Source organism: Pelmatolapia mariae, linkage group LG14 (assembly GCF_036321145.2).
Source record: "Pelmatolapia mariae isolate MD_Pm_ZW linkage group LG14, Pm_UMD_F_2, whole genome shotgun sequence".
NCBI lineage: Eukaryota > Metazoa > Chordata > Actinopteri > Cichliformes > Cichlidae > Pelmatolapia > Pelmatolapia mariae.
Window position 1 is genome coordinate 26,947,510 of NC_086239.1, and position 17,796 is coordinate 26,965,305.

The window sequence follows — 17,796 nt, forward strand, 5'->3', positions numbered from 1 at the left end:
AGTAATAATACTCCAGTAATATATACAGCACTTCTACATGTTTGCATTAGGTAGCTGAATTATATTTGATACTTATACTTTTGTTGTTGGGTGAAGTTTTATATGCAAGACTTCTATCTGAATTTTGGACTTTTCACAGGCTTTATTGACAGTGACAGACTATGTATTAGCCTGGGAATGAGATCTATATTAAAGCTGAGATTTGATTTGCTCTGGTTGAAATAAAATAAAACCACCCACTCTTACTGACACAGCACTGTAATCTTAATAGACACCAAACCCTGTTAGAATGAAATATGATTAAACCAAAGATCAAAATAAAATCAACAACAGCACCTTCAGCCCACTGATTTCTGTTAAAAATACTTCATGGCATTAAAGTCTTCTTCTGTGAGTAGGATATAAAGTGAAGTTTCAGTGGTCAAAAACTGTGAATTAACAATAAAGTCACTAGGCGGAATCCCCGCTGTGGCCTTTACTAAGAGGACATGTTCTCAGTGCGCTCTCACGTGGATTTCCTCTGGGTGTTTGTCCACAGACATTCAGGTCAGGAGCTGAGACTAAAAACTGCCAACAGGTACAAACATGAGCGTGAAAGATTGTCTGTCAATCTGTATAAGCCCTGTGAGGGACTGCTGACCTGTCCATGCTTTTATTTTTTCCTACAGCCAAAAAAGGTAGAGGAGATGAGTAAACACACAGAGGCGCTGCTCCTGTGTTCTGGGTGCTCTCCACTGGGTGGCACAAAAGACTCAGCTGCCCTGAACACTTTGTAGAAATCCAAGCAATCCATCATATAGTGTTTTACCGTCTCTGAGGAGAGCAAAGTGCAAAGATGTCCAGTCATGCTATCTAGAAGTGTACAGTCAAGGCTAAGCCCTTTTTCTTCAACCTGGCAGCGAGATAGCAGCACCTCTGACAGTCTTAACAATGGACACATTGAGGGAAACTGTCGGGAGGAAATTTCCTCATATAGATAGCCACAGAAAGAGACACAAATCAACCATTGAAATATTTCTCGGACTAAACGCCAGCCAAGATTAGATTCTGTCATTTCAGGGTCTTTTGTGCAGCCATTTATCACATGCACACACTGCATGGAAGCACAGGTGTGGGAGTCGTCCAACATTTTTGCTGAATTAAGGTCTAAAATGTATCTGACCCACTGGAAATGTTGCTCATTGAAGGGGAACTGTATGCTTTAACATGCAAGCTGTGCAGTTTCGTATCAGTGCTTCTTTCACACCAGAATCAATTACTCACACATGACAGTTACATCGATTTTTTCTGATGCGTCTATGATTTCTACATCTTTCCCACTCACTGACACACAACGTGAACATAAAAGTCTGCAGTTAATACTCAACTCAGGCTGGTGTAAAGCCAGGGATGAATTGGTTTGTAAATATCTTAATATCATAACTACTACATCAACAAAAATATTAACTTCAGCTGAATTAATCTCAGTTCAATTCAGTTTTATTTATACGCTGCCAAATCTTAGAGACCCCCTCAAGACCCCTTATGAGCAACTTCTTTGGCGATAGCTGGAAGGAAAAACTCCCCTTAAACAGGAAGAAACTGTCAGCAGAACTAGTTACAGCTAGTAGCAATAGGAGTAGGAGATTAATAATAACTAATGATTAAATGCAGAGTGGTATGTAAATATAAACAGTGAGTGGAATAAAGGTGAAAGAAGAAGAAACGCTCAGTGAATCATGGGATGAAGCCACCAACACATTTTAAATAGACTTCTGTGTCAGGCTGAATAGCACTGAATCGTATTGTACGTGTGTCTTCTGTATGGATAAGATGGCACTCACAAAGGGTTTTCAGTAGATCCAACAGTAGAAGAAGAGGGAGGACAGCAGACTCTGCAATATGAGAAGCACATAAATAAATCAGGTGTGTAACTTCCTGTATGACAGCCGAAAATAAATTAAAAACCAAAACAACACAAACATGTTTCAGCCTTTATGTGTTTGAATGAGCTGTGCCGCCCATCAAGCGTGTTTACTGGTGAACCTTGGTGCATGCTAAGGTGATGGAATGATATCATAGAGCTTAATATCATGTAATAAATCCATTATATTCCATTAAAAATGCAACACATTGACCCACCTGCATGAATATTTCACCTGGTAATGCATTTATTGTGAGAACAGCTTGGGTCTGTGACCACATTACATTACTCCTGTAGAAGTGGCTGGGCAGAGTCTGTGCAACACTCACCTGTGACACGCGATTCTGCTCTGAATTAGACCTTGTAATGCATCAAATAATGCATGATGAATGAGTGGGAATTACATTTAAATGGATCTGAGTAAAAGTTCCTGTGAGGACATTTTTTCAATGTTACAAGACCAGGCGTGCCACCAGAACTTGTTAAAATTTACTTGCAACTGCTGTAATCAACATGTTTATATCAAATCAGTCTATGGCTAACGGGAAAAGTGTTGCTTGTAGTGAACTCACTCTTCTTCTCTGATGTAGCTTTACTGTTTAGGTTCACGCTCACTGCTGTATTAATCTGTTTTTAATGAAAGAGTTTTAAACCCCCACTATGCACCTGCAGGCACAGTGAACGGCTGTCAGATTAATATAGAGTAACTCCAAGTCAATTCACATCTGCTACATGTCTAAATAGGAAATAAATTTGTAGCAACCTAACCAGAGATAAAGCTGATTTACGCAGGCATTTTGTTGTAATTTTACAAATGACCCCTTCATACCATTGTGAAACATTGTTTGTAGTTGTTGGACTTCTGACCTCGCTGCAGAGATTTACCAGCATGTGTCAGTGTGTGTGAGGCCACGCTTCTGCAGTTTCGAGTGTGGCGAGGCACACGTCCGACCACACCTGTCAAATACAGACTTTCACTCAGACGGGGGGCCGTGAAGGCCATGCGGCTTGTGCAGTTTGTTTCCTAATTTTTCTGCTTTTGTGACAGCGTGTCGGTTTTCTGCATCTTTATCCTGGGCAGGGCAGAGAAAGTTTTCAGTCTATTTAGGGGGGAAACTGGATGAAACACATGCAGACAATCCCTCTTTCATTAAAGTTTGACATTTCTCATTGCTTTTGCAAACCCGCTTTTAAATCTTTTAACACACTGTTAAGGAAGAAAACATTATAGTGTATATGACCTTATTTTTTTAGGCTGGTTTGATTCTTTTCAGTCCAACATATTCCTTGAGTGTCATTGTGGCTTTTGGTGATATGAAAGAATAATACGCTGTATAGTTCATAAAATATGACTTGAGGCTTGATGTGGTGGTTTTCAGCTGTCACTGCACTCAAGATAAGATCCCTCAGTGGTGAGAGTGTGATCAGTTTCGTCAGTCATCGTCACACCAAGAATTTCTGAGACTAGTAGTTAATTTAGTCTGGCTTGATATTCAGTGGGGTGAATTGTATGTTTGCACAGACACCCATCGGCCGTTTTTGATAGGTACACGTGTTCAATGGCTCATTAATCCAAATATCTAATCAGCTAAATACATGGCAGCAACTCAGTGGAGTTAGGCATGTTCAGGATGACCTGAAGTTCAAAGCGAGCATCAGAATGGGAGGTAAATATGTGATTTAAGCAACTTTGAACATGACATAACCAGTGAGAATATCTTGTTTGGCGTCAGAGAATGACCAGACTGCTTCGAGTTGATAGGAAGGCAACAGTTATTCAAATAACTACTTGTTACAGCCAAGGTATGGACAAAAGCATGCCAGAATGCACAACATGCCAAACCTTGAAGCAGATGGGCTACAACAACCCATCTTAGAACAGGAAGCCTGAGGCTACAGTTCACTTGGGCTCAGCAAAATTAAACAACAAGACTGGAAAAATGTTTCCTTATATGATAAGTCTCAGTTCTAGCTATAATTTTCAGAGGACAGGCTCAGCATCACTTAAACACCTGAGTATTGTTGCTGACCATTTATGACTACAGTGTACCCATCCTCTGATAGATGCTTTCAGGAACACACCATTGTCATTTAGCCCGGATCATCTCAAACTGTTTTCTTGAACATGAAAATGAGTTCACTGTACTCAAATGGCCTCCACAGTCACCAGATCTCAGTCCAACAGAGCACCTCTGGGAGGTGGTGGAACGGGAAACTCGTGGATGTGGAGCTGAAAAATCTGCAGCATCTGTGTCAAAATGGACTAAAATCTCTGTCTCCTCGTTGAATCTGTGCTGTGAAGAATTAAGGCAGTTCTGGGTCCAACCTGGTACCAGTGAGGTGCTGAAAGAAGGCCTGTGCTTACCCATAAGTCACAGAATAATACAATACCATAAAAATAAAGAGGTAAATACACACAGCATTTTTGGCATGTGGAGAATTTCTGAGAATTACTTCCAGTTACTTATTTAACGTATGAGAGTATGAGTGGAGTCTCTGGGCGTAGAAAACTGTAAAGTGCAGCACTGATTGGTGTGCGTCCTAAGACGAGGTGCTTAAAGTTTGGAAACAGTGCGTAACCGTTGCTGACAGGGGGCGGCACCGAGCAGCTCCGGCAGGTGAAAAAAGCGCCTACAGTTTACTGTGGGATCAGGACAAAAAGGAGCGACACACTTCAGCACAGACGTGCGGCAGAAGTAATCCCTCCATAAAGCGGACTCAGCACAGCAGCAGAGAAACAGACGGAAGTGGAACAGTTTGAATGTTTTCTTCTCTCCTGACATCCGTGGAGCGCAGGAGCGGGGGAGACGCCGGTGCGCTCCGCGATGTCAGCCGCTGTTAATGATAGGGATGGGAAGAGGAGAGGGTGCTTCGCTTGCAGACGTCGCCTCGCATGTTTGTGTAACGGACAATTAATTGTTACCTGAAGATAACTGGGCAGCACTTGTGCCAAGGGAAGTGCGAAGAGTGTTTTGGTGCCAGCTTTAGAAAAGCTGCTGGGAGCAGCCGGTGGATGTGGCACCATGGGGATAAAGACAAGACTCCAAGCCATGCTGATGTTATTATGGATCATTCAAGGTAGGGTAATTAATCCACTCACGCTCCCTAAACCTCACAGCATGTCAGTGGTGACAAAACTATGTTTTTCTTCACTTTTATAAACATCGGAGAGCAAATAACCAACTTGTCACTGATGGAAGAATTTGCTTTAATAGTGAATTGTCAGTGAATTAAGCAAAGAGTCAAACTCCATTGAATGAAATACTTTTTTTTTACTGAACATGCACGACCTCTATACACTTCTACCTCGAAGCCGAGTGGGATTTAAAGGCGTTTATTCATTGCTCAGATTCAGACTTATTGGCAGTAACAAACAGCGAATAACCTGCTTCAGTCCTAATTACGCGTCTTGGAAAGCTGAAACCTCTTTCACCCTCCTACCTTAAGTTAAATTTTGAATTTAGAAGCAGGGACTTTTCATTAAATATGTAATTTATATCGCTGTGGCTGCAACTGCTTGTGTGTGTGTGTGTGTGTGTGTGTGTGTGTGTGTGTGTGTGTGTTTATACCAGAGGTTCCCTTTTAAGCACACAGCAGAGTACTCCTCATTTTAAGAGGGCATAATGTTGTTGCATGGTTGAATGCTCAGAAATGAATTTCAAGGAACTCAAACGTTGCTGCCTTTTTTCTCTCCCCCCATCGTTATTGTCCCCTGTGAGGTTAAAAATAACATAAAAGCTTGAGTCTACCTGAAGGAGCAGGATGTCATTTTTGAAAATTCTAGTCAGAGAAATCCCAGCTGTCAAATTAAGAAGGCTTACCTAAGAATACTGGTCATACAGGTTTAATGTCCTGCACAGTTTGGCCCCTGTTACTGCTTTGTGTACATACAGTTAATGCACAAACGTTTAAATAAATCATAGATAGTGACTGACAGACTGAAGCATTGCAAATGTAAATGTTAATGCTGTTTGAACAGCAATTTGATGCAGACAAGTTTAAGTCATATTTAGCTTTTATCAGTTTGGACTGCAGTCATTTCATTTAGCTCTAAACCCAAGAGCCAAAACAAGGACAAACACACACACACACACTGATGTGCTAAAATATTATTAATTTCCTTCTGTGAATACACACTCCAATGCACCATCCAGGCTCTACTCCAAAACACCCTTTAGGTTTTTCTGACTTGGCCGATCTTATTCCTGTCAACCGTGCTGCTGCATCATTTCCTACCAGATGTTGGCTTTCTCCCAGTGTGGAAATCAGAGATTGTTACAGCTTGTCTCCTTTATGTCAGGATTTGTTTGGTTCAAACTGGGGGTTTTGGCTTAAAAGCAGCATCAGGAAAGACAATACTGGAACTTTATATCAATCTTAACTTACTTTCAGTGCTGTAATCGCTTAATAAAAACATCAGTGTTGTTCTCAAGCAGTTAGAGGACACCTGAGTTCAAATCTGTGTGGGCTTCTGCATTGGAGCTGCTGTAGCGTGACATTACGTCTGCCGCACTTTGATTTGTGCAACTGCTTTTAATGGGATGAAATGAATGAATTCAGTTTGTGCCTCGCTGATGAGAGACTTCAACCGCTTCCTGTTCTGATGATCAAATAGCTTTTTGGATTTGATCGATGGATTCCTTTTTACGTCTTGGACAGCAGCTAAGCAGCCTGTCAAACCCGTCCTGCCTGTCAGGAAAACGTCTGCCCGTCTTGACTTTAGAAGAGCAGAGAAGACTCTGTTTGTATTGATGAAATGCAGCAGCTTTATTGGCCTTGCATGAGAAGACCCGTAGCTAATTGGTCACTAAACGCTTAAATAAATCTGTTAATATGCGTCCTTTGGGCACCCATTTTATTTTTGATGATTTGAGGCAGATTCTGAACAATCGTTTGTACCCATTAGCGGCAGTAAATCACATCTTGGTTGTACCATTCGGTGTATTCATGCAGAAATGCACTACTCTTGCCCATTAGATATTTCAGATTGGCCTGAGGACCGTGACAAGGTGACTTGACGTGGCACCATCGCTCCCTTCTAATTTGAATGTCTTTCTCTTTGGTTTTGCTATTAAAATAAAGTCATGTCCTCAGCCGATTGTCTTCACTGACGTCTGGTTTATGATGAGAATGAAGCTACTTTGTCGTTGGTGTAAGCTGATGATTGCGAGCCAGTTATATCCCTTTTCAGAGACTAACTCCCAGAGCTTAGCGTAATTCTGATTATGTATTGCATGATTAACTAAACAAGAAATTAGTCAGTTGTGGTCCAGCTTGGAACAAACAGCATTCCTGGCAAGGCTGCTGCATGAGTATTAACTGTCAGTGCAAAGATTTGGAAGCCCTCAGAGACCACCGCAGTATGGCAAAGAAGTGTCTCAGTCTTCTTGATGTCAAAGTCAAAGCACTTGTAGATACCAGGGTGTTTGTGTCACTCCCAGCAGGAAACTCATATGAAAGTGAAGACTTCAAGAACTGTTGAGCTTATTCATTTAACATGTCAATTATCTTATGAACAGAACGAAGTCATGTTTGGTTCTTTTTAAGCAGTTCAGAAAGCCAAAGCATCACATACACATAAAATTGTTGTTGTTGGTTCATCATTGCAGGAAAAACGTAAGCCCAATATCCCCTCATAGTTTACCACACTGTAGAAGCAGGAAATAAACAATATGCAAGAATGGGACTGCATCAGGCATTAGTAGTCAGTACCACAATACCAGTCGAGTTACACAATTGTTGATGCCTAATTTGATACCATGCGGACTGATACACAGATTGCCGAATGCATGCAAATAATCTCAGACTAAGTTATAAACACAGACAGACTGCCAACTCTTTGGAGTCTGTGCCGATAGCACAACTCGCCTGCAACGCTACTCTTTATAGTAAGACACTCAACTCAGCTGGTTGCATTTGAAAGGCACAGTTGCTGAGTGTCTATGTCCTTTAGCAACATCACTATTGTGGAGGTTCCATTTAGATTCAGAATGGTAAGTAGTTACTGTGAATTTCTGTGTAAACAGCAGCAAATATGTGATTTTCCCCCCAATTTTTTACAGTTAGTTGCTGTATTATTATAAACAGATTGCCTGAAATTGCCAGCTTGACCCCATTCAGTCAGACTGTTGGTAGACATGATATGATAGCAGTCACTCTAAACACAACAACTGTGAGTTGCAGTCATTAAAGAAACCATTTCAAAAGATTAAAAGTTCATACCACATGGTCACAATGATTTTGGTCGTGCTGCAGATCAAAATTATATTATTCAAGTAGAATCATTTTTATTGCCAGTACTACTGAAATGTTTGTAAGGAAGGTTTGTCGTCCACAGCTTGTGGCCACCATGTTGAAGGTCCACACTATCAAACAGGAAATGGGGGATTCCAAATTTTTTTATAAAGGGGGATTTTGGAGTGTGCCAAAAACAGAGGGGAGATTAGCACTGTTTGCAGTAGTTTTCAAATCTCTTTTAAACATCATGAGTACACTTGATTTTGTCTTTCTGCTTAGAAACCCTATCAATGGTTTCTAAGCATGGATACAACGTATTTCAAAAGGCTTTTACTTTGAAGATGAACAGTCTTCAGTTTGTGTTGCACTTTCCACGGTTTCGCTACAGCTGTGAGAGTGGCTGGACTGGACAGTGTTTGTAGACTTGCAGTCAAACTATGTCAGCAGCAATATGCTAGCGACGAAAGAAATCACAAGGTTTTTGCCATCTGGTTGGGAAAGATGTTTTTCCCTAGTGACAGGTGGTTGCCAGCAGGTCACTGACCAGCCTGTAGGCCTGTGTGATTGGATTTTTAGCAATTATTTTTCCTTGCAACTGCCATCGAACTCCAGCAACCACTTGCAATCAGTCTGGCAGTACTAATTTTACCCTTAGAGCTGGTAGTTTTCACATGGTCAGATGGTCATAGATCAGTGTCCAGACATGTGCGACAGGCGGCTTATTCACTTTACTCTACACTGTCTTTACGATTGTCACACATTCAAAATGGCAGACAAGTTAATGCCATGTGGATAGTCATGTGTCTGCAAAATCTCACTGCACCACAAAAGATCATTCCTGCCTCCGAGTGTGCTTCTTCCATCACAGACTCTTAGAAATACACGGTGTTCCAAAGAGATATGCTGAGCAATGGCATTTACTCCTTACCTCATTCATACTGTTGTTTAGCATTTAAAAATCAATGCCATGTTAGGAGAATTAAAAACTTGGTTTTCATTTGAAGGGGTCTTTAAATTGTGTGAGTTTCTTTTTTTAATAGGAAATTCCTTTTTTTCCAGGCTTTTTGCTGGAAACATTACATTTGAATGCTTTTGCAATCATGCCTCGTCGTCAGCTCCTCAGAAAACATCCTGATGCCGTGCATCTTCGGAGCCGCTTCATTGAACCAAATTGATCTTTTCTGGCTCAAACTGGTAAATTGGCACCAGTTTCATGCACAGTTACATTTGTTAGGCTGACACATACCTTAGTGTGGGCGTTGGATGAGGAAGCCTAATTGACCAGAGTCCACTCTGTATAGCACAAACTCACAGAAAGACCCCTGCAGAGGGGAGAGACACTGATTGGAGGCAGAAGGAGCCAAAGCTACCTAAAGAATTCTCTCATGTAAAACTAGGTCAAATTAATTGGCTCACGCTTGCCAAACAATAAAGAGGACAGTGGTGAGCAGTGTTTTATGTTGCTGCACGCAACAGCTGCTGCATGTTGGACTTCATACCGACATGGATCTATCAAAACATCCAAGTTCCCTGTGTCGACAGTTGCAGTAGTGGAGGTTGACAGGTGTTGATTGGAGCTTTGCGTGCTGGATCACTGAGCTAATGTGACTTTGAGGCAGGTCATCAAAGCAGTCTGAATTTGCTTTGAGTTAACCATGATGGATGTGGAACTTTGAAAACACTGATGCGGTACAGATTTTTGCACCCGGTAACAGACCAGAAAGCCTCATCCTGGTGCAAAAATAGTTGTTTATATAATGCTTGCAGTGGTTTCTTACAGTTTGCTGGTTGTGTTTGCGCTGCTGTAATGAAACTAATGTCACATTTTGGCCATGCACATTTTAGCTGATGCACATGAAATAAGTAGCCCACATTTCCCCCACATCAGAAAGAAAAATATGGCACACAACGTTAACCATTATGCTCACAAACTAATCAGCATTTTGCTTGCTGAATGACTTGCTTTGATGTTTGGTACACTGACTGCATTAGTGATTTGCTATCCACAGCACACTCTTACAGTCCAGTAACGCTCAGCATTGTGCTGCTACATTTTAGAACCTTTACGGCAGTAACTTCAACACTGAAGAGTGGAATAATACCTACATTCAGGAGCTCAGTTTTCAATCTTTGACTTTAACAGATATTTATAAGCATTTTTTGTTTTTCAAATTAAGGCAACAAAGCAATAAAAAAATCTATGTATAGATCCCCTGAAAGTGAAAAGACTCAAACTAGGCCTGTGTAGAGGACGAAAATCTCATCTGGGTAATGATATAAGATATGAGCTTGGCTGATATTGGGGTTTTTAATTCCAATACCAGTACTGATATTTGGTGATCAAAAAATCAGATATTCAAATATAGTGCCCAATATAGTTTTCATTGTTTTATTTTACGCTATTGTTTGTTTCATTATGTCGCAAAATAAACTGTTTACAGCAATATTTTTTCATCATTTTGATGGTCACCGTAGTGGCTATATTAATTTCTTAAAGTTCTCTCTTTCTCTTATATTTAAAATAACCACACTATGGACGGACAAGCCACTGTTTTTACACGTTGTCGTTAGCAACAACGACGGTAAACCACATATTTTCCACATAAACCTTTCACAGTAAAGCTGAAGGTCCCGTTGAGATTTTTCAAAATAAACTGAAATGATGACAAACAGAAACACCAGTCAAAACAAATCGAGGACCTTATTTCTAAACGAGGGGCTACCTCTGTAGCATGGATATGGTTTGGTTAAGAAAAGTCTTACATGGACTATGCAAGTTATGCAGGAAACCGGTCACCACCTCAGACTCAAACACGGCAAACCTCTTCAACCACCTACGCAAGAATCACGTGAATGAGTGTGGAGAGAGTTTACGGATGAGAAGCAAAAAAGAGCCGTCAGGTGCTCAAAATAAACCTTGTTCTAACCAAACATTAGAACAGGCTTTTCCCAGCAGCACGCCATGTAATAAATACTCACAAAGAAAATGGCGGCCGTTACAACTTATGTTTAAAAATGTATAGTTTCATGCATCGGTCAAAACACTCGACTCCAGGTACACAACGCCCAGCTGAAAACACTTCATGCAAGTCGAGTTGCCTGAGATTCACAGAATTTACAGAAAATGTAAAATTTTTTGATATATATTGTTGTCGGGACGATAAATGTCTTATATTGGGATATGAGATTTTGGTCATATCGCACAGCCCTATAGTTATAACTATAGGCCATCATGGAAACTGAGGACAAAAGTACTCATGCCTTATTACTATGGGGAACAGAGCTTTCAGTCACTCTGCTCCCCGGCTCTGGAACGCTCTTCCTCCAGCCATAAGAAATATTGACTCCCTTTCCGTATTTAAGACACAGCTCAAAACACATCTGTTTAAACTGGCTTATTCGCTTTAGTGCTGATTTTATCTGTTGTCAAGCTCTGTTTTGCAATTTTAACTTATTTTATGTGTTTTATGACTATTGTTCCTTTTATTAATTTTGTTCTTTGTAAGGTGACCTTGGGTTTCTGAAAGGCGCCCTGAAATAAAATGCATTATTATTATTAAAAATAGCTGGGTGCCAGGTGGGTAACCCAAGTGGGCCCCAACCATCAGACTCGCTTCTACCCATCTGGGCCCCACACTCATTTGTTGACTGGGCCTGATTTGGGGCCCATCCGGGTCCCATCATTAATGCATCTGGGCAAACACATTTGGGGCCACCATGGAAACTGAGGACAAAATTAGCTGGGTCCCAGGTGGGTAACCCAAGTGGGCCCCAAATATCAGACCTGCTTCTACAAATCTGGGCCCCACATATTTTTTTTGACTGGGCCTGATTTGGGGCTTATCCGGGACCCAGCATAAACCCATCTGGGGAAACACACTTTGGGCCACCATGGAAACTGAGGACAAAATTAGCTGGACCCCAGTTGGGTTTCCCAAGTAAGCCCCAAATATTACCCCTGCTACTCCCTATTTGGGCCCCACATATGTGTGTTGACTGGGTATTTATTTACTTGCTCGTCCTCTGTGTGACTGTTCGCATTAGCTGGTAGTTTGTGGGATTTTAAACACGTTTCTGTCCATCTCGTGGGCAGACGATGGAACATCAGCACTCGTAACATAGCTGAAGAGTATTTCTCCCATCTCTTTTGGGGACTGGCGTGTACAGTGTAGTTTTATAGTCCACATTAGACTTTATGTAACCATCCATACTACAGAGGTAACCCCTCATTTAGGAACAAGCGCCTTGATTTGTCTTTACTGATCCTTCTGTTATTCAGAGCTTCCTAGTTTTGTCTCACCTCTACTCACCGAGTTGATATTCACATGTGTGCCTGCATCCATGTGTTGCTGCATAAGATTGCGCACCAACACCAAACGATGAAAAAATATTGCAGTAAACAGTGTATTTTGCAACACCATGAAATAAAGGATAGAGCATGAACGACAGAGATGAAAAGGTTTTCATTTCATCATCTTTTATATATTGTCATATTGCACAGCTCTAATTCACACAGAATATGTAAAGCACATTAAGATACCGGTTCTACAGCAACAGTAAATCTTTGCTTTGTAATAAGAGCGCATACACAGCAAGACCTTTTGTTTCTTTTGTGTCATTACTCGCGTCCGTGCCCGGAGAGGTCAGAGCTGTCTTTGCAGCATAAGGGAGTCCTAAAAAATATTAAGGAAGGGATGTTAATATTGTGTGTTTGTGTAGTTGTGTAGACAGTGAGGCAAAAAAGAAGCACAGAGAGATCTAGTGGTAAAGCTTTACAGGTGTGCTTGCCGTCCATGCTCCATTTTTAAGAGACTAATGATGTTTCCACTGGTGACCAGTGTGGTTCATCCACCAGGGGAGATGAGACTTGCAGGACTCATTTCAGTCTCACCACTTTGCCAATTATATCGTCACTTTGCTCTTTGGTCTCACCTCAGGCGCGTTACAGCTTCTGAATCACAGTTCTGCAGAGTAAAAAATATCCAAATGAGGTGCATTGCGTTTGTACTAGCGGTTGGTTTCCCTGCAGATCGTTGGCCATAAATGATGTATCTTGGAGGAGTGTGTCATTTACACCCCAGGCGTAGGCGAAGGTCGTGATGATTCAGACCAGGTGCACCCTGGGTAAACAACACACACTAATGAGGTATATTTTCTCTTTAAATAAGACTTTTGCTCCGAGTGTGAACACATGCACAATACAAAGCTATTATGCATTGTGTGCTGTGACATTTGATTTGCCAAAGGGCCGTTTATGTTGAGGTCTGAGACAAAGCAAGCCATTAATGCGACTGTTCATAGCTTGAGAAAGCTGCCTTAAGCTACTGGAATTAATTCCAGGCAGTTTCTGCAATTCAACACAAACACTGAAAGGATTTTAAAATGTTATTGTCTGTATCTTCTTTTAACCATTTGAACATTAAAAAAAACTTTTTAACTTCTTCAGCATTTTAAAATCTTTGCTTTTATTAAAAGATTGATTTTTTTATCTTTATAACCGCTCGTTTGTTAAGAAATTATACCTTTTTTTCTGTTGACTTGGTAGTGGAGGTAGGAAATGGCCTGTCTGATGGCAGGAGATGAGTTTTGCACTAAGATGCTTGAAGATTATAGTCCGGTTTGGCTATTATAGTATAGCAAAATTAAACTGGATGTTTTTGGTGTCGGTAATACGTTAATTTTAAAATTGGGGTGACAGCCCTGTAAAGCTGCTGTGTGGTCCGTGTGAAAGCAGCAGGGCTTTTGTCTGAGGAGAGCGCCCTTTGCGCCTTTCTGTTGTTGCTCGATCGTCTCGGCAGATGGAGGGGAAGTTTGTTGTGGCCAGATTAACGCTGTCATCTGGTTTGAGGTGTAACCTGGCATTGCACCCTACGGGCGTGGCTATGTGAGGCTAAAGAAGGTTCCAGAGGTCAATCCCACCATAGCAAGGCAACTCACAGGCTGCTGTTATTCCGCCTTACAAATTAAACCTGCATTACGCTGCGCCTCTGTAATGTTACGCTTGTTCATGTAATGCGCTCTTGAAGGAAAGCCTTCCTCTTTTTCACTGAAAAGTGTGATGTTTAGTGTGTGTGGGATTTTGTAGCATCACCGTAAGGTTAAACATATGTGGTTTAGTGTGAAAATGGAGTGCACTGTATAACAGAAACGTGTGTAACCCTGAGCGGGCTCCCTTCTAGCAGCACAGAGCTGGCAGATTTGAGCCTTAAACCCAGTAATCGTGAGGGTAGTCATCATTTTAGTAACACAACAAAATTTAACAGACCTTTATACAACAGAAGTCAGATAGGTGCATTAAGTGTGTTTTAAACTCTTGGAGGTTTTTAACATTACACAGCAGCTGACAGTGTGCTGCTCCTGTGACAATCACGCATGCGAGATATCCCCATGGTACTCCAATATTCTCTTATTACTTATTTGCAAAGTTCAGGATTATCAAAGTTAAAGCAGAAATTACGTATAAAAAGGAGACTTGTCAGTCAGAGAGTCATGAGTAAAAACCTATAGAAGTCTGTCTGTGTGTGTGTAGATTTTGGGCAGCAAGCTCCGTGCTGTGGCTCCAAGTTTGTATTTTCTAAAAAATATCTCACACACTCTCTGACCTGAACAGCCTGCTGGTTTGTTCGCTGAACCATCTGAGCAGTCTGTCACCTTCCGATATTAAAAATCACTGACAAGATAAATTGCTGCTCGACGATGTACCTGCACGTGTCAATCACAGATGTTCCCTGCACTGTGAACAGCTGTGAGCATGATAGAGTGCAGTTACATACTACAGATAACATACAGTCACACACACACACAGCAGAAGTCAAAGTGATGATAACAGAGAACATATCATATGCAAAGAGCGCTCTAGAGTTTTGTTTACACCGCAGAGGAAGACAGTTAACCTATTCAATTACCTGAAAACACACCACTAACTGGAGTATCATGATCATCAAGCAGTGGTTGGTCATGGGAATTGTCAAACGTTAGCTCTAACATCTACAAAGTACAGCACATCTGCAAATCCATCTGGCTCACAAAGATGCTGAGATCACCAAAGAAGGTGCATTACATCTGGCATTGCATTACAAGTGTCCAATAAACAGTAAAAGTAATAAAGACTTATGGAAACTTGTCAATTTATTGGACAAACATGTGTTATCCCCTTACAATGGTGTCTATTCTTGTGCTGTGTGCATACACTGGAGAGGAAATAGAGAGGGATTGAGTTTTATTCATATTCGTCATGCAGGTACAATTAATGTAAAAAAAAGACTTTTAGAGGATGCATTTATCTGCAAACAATGCTAAAATATACAGGAATGAAGAAGAGTGTAAAAATAAAAGCAATATCGTGTGTATTTTATTTTTTGAAAAGTTTTGGTCAAATATTTTATTTATATTTTTCAGAAGAATCCTGAGAAATAATTGTTAACTCAGTATTTATTAAAGTGATTATGTTCATCATTTTGGCCATAATCACGCACCGATAGAGCAGCTTCCTGTTCATATTATATAGTGATTGGCCTGTGGTTCCAGAATCTTCTTTTTACTTTATATATTAAGTGCTGGGCAGTTGATTTGAATCTTAAATCATCCTGTTAGTTTCCACTTTGCACTGAGGCTCCTTGCCTCACTTCCAAAGCTCAAATGTTCACCAACTATTGGATTGTTAACTCTAACAAGGAACGTGAGCAGGGTCAACCCGTTGTGAGACAGGTTAGTCTTACACTGTTGTTGCAATAGTATTCCTACTTAGTACAGCAGGAAGTTTGGGTTCTTTATGATTTTTTACCAGAAATCGGCAGCCTTATATTACTACAAAGAAAACAAAAATAAATCTACACAAAATAAACTAATAACCTAAAAATACTCATTTGAAAAATACCAGCATAAACACAGTGTTTTAGTTTTAAGATCATGGTCCTTCATCTGCTCTCTGTGTATGTTAGAGTAAATCCTCGTAAAACAGCCGTTGTTGTTTCCATAAATCCTCTCTTTGCTTTCTAGCCCTCAAGTGTTTAATGCAGCTCTAACATCAATTTAGGTTGTGGATAAAATTTTCGCTGTGTTTTGTGCTTCCGGGGATGGTGAAGCAATTGCCATTAGAATTAGTACCTCAGGCTGGTTATGCTCAAAATAGGAACAACCTAGCAAGCAGAATATAAAGCCAAACAGTAGATTATAATCTCAGTGATCTGTCAAACCCTAGAATAATTGGCTCTTTGGGATGACTGAGAATTGAAGTCAGAGGCAGCGTAATGACTTTACTTGAAGTAACACTCCTGTCTATAAGCCTCGCTAGGTTTCATTAGTGTGATCAGGAAGGTTTGATAACAGGGATTTCTCCTCGGCACCATCAGGAGGGCCTGTAAGACTGACCAGAAGAGATTCCTTATTACAGCGTCACGTAAGTAATTTTTATTCTGCTCCAGGGGAAAAACACTGCTTGTTAATTTTCACCGTTAGTGAAGAGCAGACCTGCAGTGCACTTATTTCTGTTGTCGACATTTAGCTCAAATGAAAAAGGATTTGCATTCAGTGTCAAACTGCTGCAGTTAATAGAAGTTCAGTGAATTGAAACGTTACTTTGCTTGGACTTCCCTCCCAGTTAAGGCTGTTGTTAGTGAGTCTAGGTCAAGATTCAAGGGAATAGATTCTCCTCAGCAGGAAAAGTATTTTAATTGAACCCCCCCCCCCCCCCCCCCCCTTTTTTTTTTTTGTAAATGTCAGCCATACTCACAGCAGCCATATCAGTATTAATTTCTGAGTCAATTATCTGCTGTTGTTCAGTGGATGGTGCTTGGTGCGTTCTGTGGGACTATCTGCAGACACACAGTGTTTCAGCTCTTTTACTAATGATTTGTGCCACAGCTCTGCTGCTTATTCATTGATAAAGAATGGAGAGTAAGAAGCTTTTGATGGTTGATACGTCAGTACGGCATGTAACCCAGTCAATAAACTACTCATATACAATTATGTAAGGTCAAATAATGTTATATGGATGTTTCAGGACAACATACGTAACAAGAAGAATGTACTATACTACTACTGGTGGTGCATCATTGCACACAACTGAATCATTCCCTTTTTTGCGAGCCTTCAATACACAAATAACCTATCCTAATTTGATATGTGCAAGATATGCACTTTTTTCCAGAAACCTTCTTTCAGTAGTGTTTATTAGCTTATAAAGAGAACAGGAGGTTTCTTTCAACATGTCTGACGGTTGCCTCAAAGCTCTGAAGCACTGCCAGCTGTCCCTAGAGGCTAAGCCATCACACAATGGCTTTTGTGTCCCCAGGTTGTTCTGTTTGAACTGTAGTCTCACACTGAACATCTTTTACAGAAAACTTCAGGACAGCACCTCACATGTACCCCTGATATATTCCAATATGCGTCTCTTTAAGATCATATTGAGTCACATTTACCCTGAAGTGGATCCTGAAAGCCCACTGAAGTTAAATCAGCTGCTTTGAGACTTAACTTAATGCCAACACAGTTTTAATGATTAAGATTTTGCATTTATTGCCTAATGAGAATTTTTCAGTTAGAACAAGTTTGAAACTAGAACATTATAAATTACTAATAAAAACATTTCAGTTCAGTATCAGCTTTGTAGCTGTTCTGAAATAGTCATGCAACTGTGAAACGTAGGATAATATCAA

At 40.6% G+C, this 17,796-nt stretch overlaps 1 protein-coding gene across 2 annotated transcripts in view; it reads left to right on the plus strand.

Moving 5' to 3' along the window:
* Nucleotides 1–4,542: 4,542 nt before the first annotated feature.
* The window catches only part of esamb (endothelial cell adhesion molecule b), a 57,655-nt gene continuing 44,401 nt past the window's right edge, over nt 4,543–17,796 (plus strand). The window contains exon 1 of one of the 2 annotated variants that reach the window (XM_063493248.1): nt 4,543–4,981. In XM_063493248.1, the coding sequence (XP_063349318.1) occupies nt 4,927–4,981 (55 nt within the window). In that variant the 5' untranslated portion in view covers nt 4,543–4,926. The remainder of the gene's footprint in view (nt 4,982–17,796) is intronic. The other variant, XM_063493249.1, reaches the window with a different exon arrangement.